The sequence below is a fragment of the Phyllostomus hastatus genome, unplaced genomic scaffold, assembly GCF_019186645.2.
Source record: "Phyllostomus hastatus isolate PE091 unplaced genomic scaffold, TTU_PhHast_1.1 phas_contig_549, whole genome shotgun sequence".
Classification (NCBI taxonomy): domain Eukaryota; kingdom Metazoa; phylum Chordata; class Mammalia; order Chiroptera; family Phyllostomidae; genus Phyllostomus; species Phyllostomus hastatus.
The window spans coordinates 398,458-409,755 of record NW_025333907.1 but is presented as its reverse complement, the minus strand read 5'-3'; the positions used below and the strand labels follow the sequence as shown (position 1 = coordinate 409,755).

At 40.7% G+C, this 11,298-nt stretch overlaps 1 protein-coding gene and 1 pseudogene across 1 annotated transcript; both read right to left on the bottom strand.

Moving 5' to 3' along the window:
• Positions 1 to 411: 411 nt before the first annotated feature.
• Positions 412 to 1,355, bottom strand: LOC123824118 (vomeronasal type-1 receptor 2-like). The gene is given in 2 exon segments (XM_045847230.1): positions 412 to 527; positions 530 to 1,355. Coding segments are annotated over 2 exon segments (942 nt in total).
• A 5,482-nt stretch (positions 1,356 to 6,837) lies between these two features.
• On the bottom strand, positions 6,838 to 7,433 carry LOC123824117 (annotated as a pseudogene).
• Between the last annotated feature and the right edge of the window lie 3,865 nt (positions 7,434 to 11,298).

Sequence of the window (11,298 nt, the reverse complement as noted above, 5' to 3'; positions counted from 1 at the left end):
GGACACTGAAGCCTCTACCCTGAGATTCTTGAGACACATCCCACATGAAGTTCCTTTTCAAGGCACTGTTCTTACTATCACATGGACAGTAAATCTTGAGGACATTGATGTTCTACACTAAAGATTACGCACGGAAAACCATTTCCCTGTATTATTTCAGGACTGTTTTATTGTTCATCGGACTCTGAACTTGACTACAACCACTATTAAAATATAATCACAAGTGCTTACATAATAATTACTAGAATGTAATAAAACAAGATTTCATTTATTATTATTAATTATTTATTGTTGCAACAGAATCTCTGTCTTAATCAAAACTCCATAGGCAATGAGACTGACTCCAATTTTACTCAAGCTTCCTTGCATGAAGAGTACATAAGTGACTGAACACAGTGAGAAGCAAACAATTTATGCTATTCTGAAGGGATGTGGCAACAGTTTGAGTTTCCCAGCGTACACAAGGAAGAATCTGGATACACGCTGGTCACAACTCAAGAGGACAAAGGGGCTGGCAGTGGGAAACATGCATTGATTAGGGTAGAGATGTTCATCAGCCACCAAGTGGTCTTCTGAAAAAGAACAAAATACATGTGAATAAAGAGGGAGACGGTATAAAAAGATACAAAAGTGGTCACCAGGACAAGGATGCTCTGGATAGCTCTGATCTCAGCAGAGGATCTGGGGGACACTTTGGTCCCATGAATGTGTTGGACACGCTGCTTGTGTCTGCACAGAATGGAAACCATGGTCCCACTGGCCCAAGCCATGAGTCCTAAACACAAAATATCATGGATGGATATGAATATTATATATAGTAAGTCTGCATCTTTAGCATAAAGTTCAAAAACACAGTATCCGAGGTCCACAATTTTTTAGAGGCTTTCATTGTTATACTTATCGGTTATGTGCTGAGCAACCCTAATATGTAGTAATATGTTCAGGATCCAACAGAACATATTGGAGGGGCCAATGTATTTGGCAGCTTTTGCTTTAAGCTCTGCCCACCTGGGGTTCATGGGGCTGATGGTGATGGCCTGGAAGATACTCAGGAGGCAGGTGTTGCCCGTGGTCATATCCTTGGCTAGTCTCTGAACATAAATAACAAGTTTGCAACCAAAGTCACTGAGAAAATGTGTCAACCCCAATGCTGCCATTGTCCCTGGAACTCCTCTTGAGAGAATGGCTAAGGAGTTGGTTAAACTCAGATGACTGAGAATCAAATCTGTGGACTTTGACCTGTATCCACTGAGGTAAAGGGACATGTGATGACATAAGAGTGAGAAATTCCCCAGGATTCCAATGAGCATCTGACACAGGAAGATCATTGTGTATTTCAGATCCGGTGAGGCCATTCTTTTATTTCCCAGAGTTCCGTGTGCACATTTATAAAGAGAGGATTCTGCATAAAAAACGAGACTGTATGTGTACAAGAGTCTGAGTTAAGACCTAATAGTATTTTCCTTTTCCAGACAAGGAGAATTTGACTAAAAAGAGGTTATATGACGCATTTAAATATTGGGATAGTCCAGCGTTGAATCTAGGTAGCCTGGTTGCAATAACATCAGTGTTTACCACTGTGCTATACTCTCCTAGCTAACTGGTTTTGTCTTTGAAAAAGTCCAGATACTCGCATACATTGTCATATTTGAGATTCATTTCATGTTTGATAATGTCCTTTTTTCATTTCTGTTAAAATATTTGTTCTGTTGCTCAAGATCACTTGTGAATGAAAAAGAAGCAGTCTTAATAAAATGTAGATGCAGCCCTGGTCAGTGTGGTTCAGTTGGTTGGAGTTTCATTATGTAAACTTAAAGGTTGTGGGTTTGAGTCCTGATCAGAGCACATACCTAGGTTGCCAGTTCAGTCCCTGGTCTGGGTGTGTGAGAGAGGCAAATGATCAGTGTTTCTCCATATCAATGTCTTTCTCTCTCTCTCCTGCCTTCCTCTCTCAGGAATCTAAAAAAAAGTAGATGCACCGAATATTTTGATGAACAAATTGAGTTTCCTGATGTGGACCCACGTTAGTAGAGTCTCAGAAATAATCACATGGCACCCACTACAGAAATTATTGTATAAATTTCATTTTTCCCTAAAATGTGGGATTTGTAATTTAAATAAGAGGTATAAAATAAAGGTAGGACCAATTATTTCTCATTAGAGAGCATGCAATTATTTGTGGGTTTTTTGTTGTTTTTTTTAAAGATTTTATTTATTTACTTTTAGAGAGAGAAGGGAAGGAGGAAGAGAGAGAGAAAGAGAGAGAGAGAGAAACATCAATGTGCGGTCGCCGGGGGTCGTGGCCTGCAACCCAGGCACACGCCCTGACTGGGAATCGAACCTGCGATGCCTGGTTCACAGCCCGCGCTTAATCCACTGAGCCACGCCAGCCAGGGCAGCAATTATTTGTTTATTATTTCGAAAGAATAATTGAAATCAAGTAATATGTGAATTGAGAAATGAAAAAAATCTAAACAAGTATGCACTTTGGTATTTCAAAGCCTAAAATCTTGGGCATCAAATCAGTAGGAAGAGAAGAAACAAGAGGATGAGCCTGAATATGATGTTAGTATATTGAAAACCAGATGAAATATCAGAAGATACATTTGAACCTAAAAACTGCTGAAGCTCTTAGTCTGCTATCCAAACTCTTCCCATGTGAAGTTACCTTTTCCTGAAAGTATTTTTTCAAACGTCACAAAAAAAGAAAAAATTTGTCCCACCTCGATCAATAGATTCTAATACATTCAGGAAAGACATAATTACTAAATCTATTAGACATACCAAGCCTAAATAAGAGAAAAATTAATATAGTGTATAGTTCAGCAAATGACACTCACATGATTTGCACTGAGATATAAATTTTGCAATTATGTACATCAAGCTTACACATGCACAGAACTTGAGACAACTATACTAATCATATAAATTTCTCTGTGATTTGATAAAACACACTAATTTCTGAATTACAGTTTTAATGGTCATAAAAGTCAGAGTTCATTACTTTGTGGGACAACCTCTAAAAATTGCCATTAAGGAGGGAACATTAAAGAACACTGGGAACAGTTAGAGAGGGGTGCAGGGTCTCCAACCTCTAGTCTCTCTCTATCATCTCAGCCCATGTCTCAGGAATTATGGCTCCTTCCTGTGTAGCTCTGATACTCAACCAATTTCTACACACAGAAACACCACTTTTCCTGACAGGAGGATCAACCCAGGCACAGATCCTGATACAGCTCATTCCCTTACACATTGCATCGCTCAGACAGACACAGACAACACTCACCCCAGCCTTCTCTGCCGCCAGCAGGGGAAGCTCAGGGTGACGGTCAGGACATCTGGCTTGTGTAGTGGGGAAGGCAGCCCACGTTGTGATAAGGGTCTGTGACTCTGTGACCTCACCTCCCCAGAGAAATGCAATTACCACTTCACCAGTACCTCTGGTGACACTGGACAATGGGCCAGTTGAGACTATTTTTAAAAACTTCATGCCAGTTTCCAATTCCCAGAAACAATTATAAGTTTCTAGCGAGGCTCTGCAAAGAGTCAGGGCTCCTGTGTGGGAGCAACTTCTTTTCCGTGACCCATGGAGGTAGACAGGGTCCCCAGTGGCAGAAGCAGGAAATGTTCAGATCTGACAGGGGAGGGGATGGCAGTAAGTGACTCTTTTACCACTGGACTCTGTGCTTCCCTAAAAAGTTCACTAGTCCTCCAAATATTTATCTATTGATGTCTGGTCTAAGAACTAGAAAACAAGAAAGGTTATGAGCAGAGAGATGGAAGGATTCAAGGACCTAAGCTGGATTCCTCAAGAAAGAAGAGTGAAATTTAAAAAATGAGACATACTTTAGAATCCATGTAAGCTTTGTGTGACTTAGTGCACTTAATTTGAAAGTCTGTTTGGCATGGCTATCTCTGGGAATATATATTTTATCAATATTCCCCAAGAACAGGTACAACTTCTGAGCTGAGCAACTTCCATATTGTTCATCAAAACAGCACTTGATGATATGATTTATCAATAGCATCTACTACTCTCCTTTTTTAAAAGAGAGAGAGACAGAGTGGAGAGAGGGAGAGAGAGAGAGAGAGAGAGAGAGAGAGAGAGAGAGAGAGAGAGAGAAACATTGGTCAGTTTCCTCTCATAAGGACTCTAACTGGGACCAAACCTGCAATCTGGGTATGTGCCCTGACTAGAAATTGAAACTGAACTTTCAGGTTTACAGGATAACAATCCAATCAACTACTCCCTTTTTTAAAAACTACATTTTTAGGATTTAATTTATTTATTTTTAGAGAGAGAGGAAGGGGGAGAAAGAGACAGAGAGAAACATCAATGTGTGGTTGCCTCTGCACCCCCTACTGGGGATCTGGCCCACAACCCAGGCACATCTCCTGACTGGGAATCGAACCCATGATATTTTTGTTTACAGGCCATCACTTAATCCATTGAGCCACACCAGCCAGGGCAGCATCTACTACTCTTAAACAGCAAATAAATCAATGCTACTTAGGCCATCCAAACGTATCAAAGAATAACCTATCTAATAATTTTCTAAAATCTTAAAAAGATTACTACTAATGTTTCACAAATCTCATGTATGCCTAGTATCAGAAACCATGTAATGTAATATTTGCAAATATTGCCACCCATAAACTATTACCTTATGATCAAGGGCAGCCTATAGCCATTTACTTAGATAAGGAGACCTAGTATCATGAAGCTGTTAGGTCTCCCTGAATTGATCTGTACATTTGATTAACTCCCAATCAAAATCCTAGAATACTACTGTTAAATTACTATTAAATTAGAAGAAAAGATCAGGACTGACATTACCCAACTTCGAGATAATATAAATCTACATAAATTAATACCTCATGATACTGGGAAAGAATATAGACAAATAGGTCATTGAAAAAAAAACAGAGAGCCCAGAAAAAGTCTCACAAAAATATAGTCAATGGCTCTTTCACAAAGGAGCAAAGGCAAGTCAATGGAGAATCTGTGGCACTGGAACAAGTGGACATGTACATGAAAGGATAAACAAAATCTAGATGCAGACCTCACATCCTTCACAAAACTTAGCTGAAAGTGGATCATAGACTGCCATGTAGAAGATAAAACTAAAACACTCCTAGAAGCTAACATAGGAGAAAATGTAGATGACCTTCGGTTCTGTGATAACATTTCAGATATTAATACAACACCAAAGATATGATCCATGAAGAAAATAATTGCACACTGAAGCCTATTAAAATTAGATGCTTATCCTCTATAAAAGACACCATCAAAAATGAGAAGACAAGCCACAGATTGGGAAACTACATTTGCAAAAATATATCTGATTCAAGGGCTGTCATCAAGTATATGGAGAAAATGTGAAATTCAACAAGAAAACAATCCAATTTTAAAAATGGACAGAATATCTGTGTAGACACCTCACCAAAGAAGACATTTCCATAGAATATAAGCATGTGAAGAGTTGCTCACCAGCAGCCATCACTAGAGAACTGACCACTGAAACAATGCAACAGCCCTCCATATCTATCAGAGTGCACATCATCCAAAACAGAGATGCCACCCAATCGTCCTGTGTAGGTGGAGCAACAGCAGCTGTTCAGCACTACTGGGAATGCAAACTGGGACAGTCACTATGCAAGAGAGAAGAAGATTTTTTTTTAACACAATTAAATATCCTTTATATGATCCAGAAATCTCACTGCTGGCTATTTACCCAAATGAGTTGGACATTTACACCCATACACGATCCTGCACACAGCTGTTCATGGCAGCTTTATTCACAGCCGCCAACACTTGGAAACAACCGAGATGCTTCTCAACAGGGAAAGGATGAATCACTCTGGCACATCCAAGCAGTGTGATTCTATTCAGTGCTAAAAGGAAATGAGCTATCCAGCCTTAAAAATAAACAAAAGAAACTTCAATGAATATTACTAAGCAAATAAAGCCAGTCTGAAAAAGCTGCATACAGTATGATCCCAACAACATAACATTCTGGAAAAGGCAAAGTTCTAGAGAAAATAAAGATTGGTTTTGCTAGTGTTAGGAAGAGGAACAGGGGGAGAGGTAAATACATATGCACATGTTCTTTTCAGGCTACTAAAATAATTCTGTATACTGTAACAGTGGATACATGTCATTATACATTTGTCAAAACTGAAAAAAAAGTCACACAAAGAGTGAAATGTAATGTAAACTACAAACTTGGTCAATAATGTAGTGTCAATATTGGTTCATTGCAATATGTGGACCACTCCAGTGCAGGTTGTCGATCACAGGGGGGTTGCCATAATTATGCTGTGACATTCAAAGTGATCTAAAAATAAAATTATTTCAAAACAAAACTCTTGCCCTGGCTGGTATGGCTCAGTGAACTGAGCACTGACCTGCAAACCAAAGGGTTGCCAGTTTAATTCCCAGTCAGGGCTCATGCCTGGGTTGCAGGTCAGGTCCCCAGTGGGGGGTGTGAGAGGCAACCACAAACTGATGTTTCCCTCACTTTCTCCCTCTCTTCCCCTCTAAAAATAAATAAAATCTTTATAAATACATACAGAAATAAAATCTTTTTAAAAAGAAAACAAAACTTTGTTACAGCATACAGCATTGGACATAAAGATCCAATATTTTTGTTATTGCCAGATGTAATTATTGACATAGCAAATCTAAGTATACTCATATAAAAACTGTTAGAACTAACATGGTATTTGCAAAATTACTGGATCCAATGCAGGACAGGGCATAAACAGATACAAAGGTGCTCATCAGGAAGAGGATTCTCTGGGTAACTCTGGTCTCAGGGGAGGATCGGGGAACACTTAGGCCCCATGAATATGTTGAACCTGCTGCTCATATATGCACAGAATGGAAACTATGGTCCCATTGTTGCAAATCATGAGTCCCAAACACAAAACATCATGGACAGGTGTCAATATGTGTATAGTAAGTCTGTGTCCTTGTCATGAAGTTTAGAAGTATAGTATCCGAAGTCCACAGGGTTTTGTTATTCCATTTGTCAATCATGTCTCAGGAACCCTAATATTTAGCAATACATTCAGGACCCAGCAGAGGATATTTGCAGTGGTCAGTGTATTTGGCAGCTTTTGTTTTGAGCTCTGCCCACCTGGGGTCTGTGAGGCTGATGGTGATGTCCTGGAAGAAAACAGGTTTGCAATCAAATTTATTGAGAAAATGTGTCCACCCCAATGCTGCCATTGTCTCTGGAATTCCCCTTGAGAGAATGATTGAGGGGTTGGTTAAATTCAGGTACCTGACAAATCAAATCTGTGGACCTTGACCAGTATCCACTGAGGTAAAGGGACATATAATGATAAAAGAGTGAGAAATTCTCCAGGGTAATAAATGGTGAGGAAACAAAAAGAAACTGGCCACCACTGGCTCTATCTGCAGTCATGTGTGGGACATGGTCAAGGGTATTATACTGGGCTTTTGTTACCAGATGAGTTCTGTCTATGCTCACTTCCACATCAACATCATTACCAGGAGAATGGGTCTCTTGTTGAATTTAAAGGTTTCCTGGGTGAAATATACACCTGCAGGTTTTGGATGAGTCAAGGCATTGCTTATTCAGTACCTCAAGCCCAGAAAAACGAGTTAATTCTTGAAGGGAACAACATTGAATACATTTCAATTCAGCGGTTTTGATTCGGCAAGCCACAACAGTTAAGATACCAGAAAACTTTTGGATGGTACCTGTGCCTCTGAAAAAGAAACAGTTCAGCAGGCTAATGAATAAGAGCTAAGTTGTTCAGCTATAGAAACAGTAAGATGCTGGATGATTCCTCAGACTTATTTGTGATATTTTATAGCTACAATAAATGCCATGTATTTAAAAATATATATTAGGCTGCATTCCCACCAAAAGTGCACTAGGGTTCCTTCTTCTCCACATCATCATCAGTACTTGTTTGTTGATTTACTGATAATAGCCATTCTGACAGGTGTGAGGTGATACCTCATTGTGGTTTTAATTTGTATCTTTCTGATGATTAGTGACATTGAACATCTTTTCATAAGTCTATTGGCCATCCACATGTCCTCTTTGGAGAAATGTTCACTCAGGCCCTTTGCCCATTTTTTAATTGAATTATTTGTCTTCCTGGTGTTGAGTTGTATAAGTTCTTTATATATTTTAGAGATTAACCCCTTATCAGATGTGTCCTTGGGGAGTATGTTCTCCCATTCAGTGGGTTCCCTTTTCATTTTGTTCATGGTTTCTTTTGCTGTGTAGAACCTTTTTTGTTTGGTGTAGTCAGGTTACCATTGATATTTAGCTAGAAAAGGGTAGCAAAGGGAACTAGACATTGAGCTTAATAAAAATGGAGAACATAAGCCTGCTTGCTAGCCAGCTACAACTTCACACTGCAGGAGTTATAGCACTGTGCTCCACCAAAAGGATTAACACTTTTCCCTTCCCCGCTCTGGTACCAGACTGACAGGTAGGAGAAGGGGGAAGACAGACACACACAAAATAGAAGTCAAAATGCACAGTGGGAGGTGCTTAATGAAAAAGGCCAGTCAGTTTAACCTGGGGAAAAAAGGCATTGGTTGGGCAGTGGACCCACCCAAAGCCCAAGGAAGCCTGGAAAGTTGAGTGGTTCATTTGAAAGGACACCTGGTCTTATACAAGTCCAAGGTAATATAATCTCAGGGGAACAAAGACGCTCTCTCTCTTTCTCTTGTCTTCCTGGTGGTGCACTCATCTGTGCATTCATGTGCTCTCTTGCTCGGGAGCACCTGACCATGTGAGTGGAGCAGCTACCGGGGCCTAGAGCAGACCACATGGGCTCCACAGAAAGCAATGGATTGCAGCTGGAAACACACCCTAAGCTAGCAAGATGCTGGACTGGACTGGATTTCAATATGATGCCAAAACTCTGGTTTTTGCTTTGGCTCTGCTGAGGACATGGCTGGACTTTTTTTATGGCAGACAGAGGGAGATGAGACATTGGAAACCCAGAAGACAGCTTCCATTTCCACACAAATAAACCATTTCCAACCCCACAATCACCAGTGTGTGGGTCCTTGGAATGCTTTCTCCCTGATCCTGTGGAAGAACTTAATTCCCATCTAAAACGGTCCCATTTGTTTATTTTTTATCTTTATTTCCCTTGCAACCTCTGTGGAAAACAGTGTGGGCTTTCCTCAGAAAATTTAAGATAAAACTGCCTTTTGACCCAGCAATCCCACTTCTGGGAATATATCCTAAGAACCCCAAAACACTGCTTCAAAAGAATATGTGTTCAGCCCTGGCTGGTGTGGCTCAGTGGATTGAGTGCTGGCCATGAACCAAGGGGTCACTGGTTTGATTCCCAATCAGGGCACATGTCTGGGTTGCGGGGAGCGTGCAAGAGGCAACTACACATTGATGTTTCTCCCCTTCTTTCTAAAAATAAATAAATAAAATCTTTTAAAATATATATATATAAATAAATAAAAGAATATGTGTTCATTGCAGCATTATTTACAATAGCCAAGACCTGGAAAAGGCCCACATGCCCATCAGTAGATGAGTGGATAAAAATGCTGTGGTACATTTACACAATGGAATACTGTAAAAGAAAATCTTACCTTTGCAATAGCATGGATGGACCTGAAGATTATCATGCTAAATGAAAATAAGCCAGTCAGAAAAAGACACATACCATAAGTGATCTCACTTATATGTGGAAACTAATGAACAAAATAAACTGACGAACAAAATAGGAACAGAGGCACAGATACATGGAACAGACTGACAGCTACCAGAGGGAAAGAGGGGACAGGATGAAGGAAGGTGAAGGGATTAGCCAGAGCATACATGCATGACCCATAGTCACGGACAACTGTGTGGTGATGGCCTGAGGGAAGGAGGGGTGATGCTGGTGGAAACTGTCAAAGAAGGGGAGAATGGGCCCTGGCTGGTGTGGCTCAGTGGATTGAGCGCCAGCCTGTGAACCTCAAGGCTGGTAGTTCAATTCCCAATCAGGGCACAAGCCTGAGTTGCAGGCCAGGTTCCCGGTTGGAGGCGTGTGAGAGGCAACTACACATTGATGTTTCTCTCCCTCTCTTTCTTTCTCTCTTCTCCTCTCTCTAAAAATCAATACAATATTTTAAAATTAAAAATAAATAAATAAAAGGGGGGAAATGGGAAGATCTCTAATCGTGTCAACAATAAAAATTAAGCAAAAGAAGTATTAAGAAAGAACTCACTCTGGGGTAGGAAAACTCAGGAGTGCAAAAAATCCAACGAGACACCTATGTGCTTCCCTGAAAATTCCCTTGCATGTCAAATGTGTTTCTTGCTCTGTCCACATGAGTCCTAGTCTGCCTCAAAAGACCAAGAAGGAGAAAGTGCCTCTCCCAAACAATGCAACAGTCTCTGGAGATAACTACAAACATGCAGCTGGGTTTGTTTTCTTTCCAGTAACTAGTGACTGAAGAAAATGTTTTTCAGAAATAGTCTCAGTTTCCCAAGCCTGTTCTCTCATTGCCACTGCAGGTGAAAAGATAATTGCTGCCCTGATGGGAAGTGTGGTCACAGAACCACAGCCCATATCTCGTGCCTCTCTCTCACACAACACTACCAGCTATGGTGACCATCAATCACACTGACCCTCATCCTGGCAGCTGGAAGAAGTCACAGGTGTTTTTTACTTCAGTCTGAAAGGCAAAGCATGCAAGCAAGGCTGGGTAGCAGGAGTTTGGGTAAGTGATTATATTGGAAAAATGACCCTTCTGGGTTTGAAACAGGTTCGATGCTAAAGCAATACAAGGGGGAAGCATAGTACCTGAAGCCTGAGCTGAGGTAGTAAAGAGAGATGGGGCCCTAGGCCTGCACAGTCCCCAATGACTCCTCATGGAGAGTACTGTAATCCTAACTGACAGTAGTAGTTGGCATTTAATGCAAGTAAGTGGTAATGAGACCTGATTAGTGCCTGAGGACTGCAGGTATAAACTCACTCTGAAATCTGTAGTTCTGACTTCTACCTTACAGGAATCATAGGCTGGATTTTCAGGGTTGCTACATATAATATCTCACCTGGTAAGAAAGGGTAAAATCAACCTACAGACATCATCTAACCCTGTGCAGAAATATCCGCAGTCCCCAACCTTTTTGGCATCAGGAACCGGTTTTGTGGAAGATAATTTTTCCACAGACCATGGTGGGTGAGGGGTGAAAGATGATTTCAGGATGATTCAAGCACATCACATTCAAGCTCAGCTCTGCTGTGCGGCCCAGGCCAGGACCACTACTGGTTTATGGTGGCCGAAGGTTG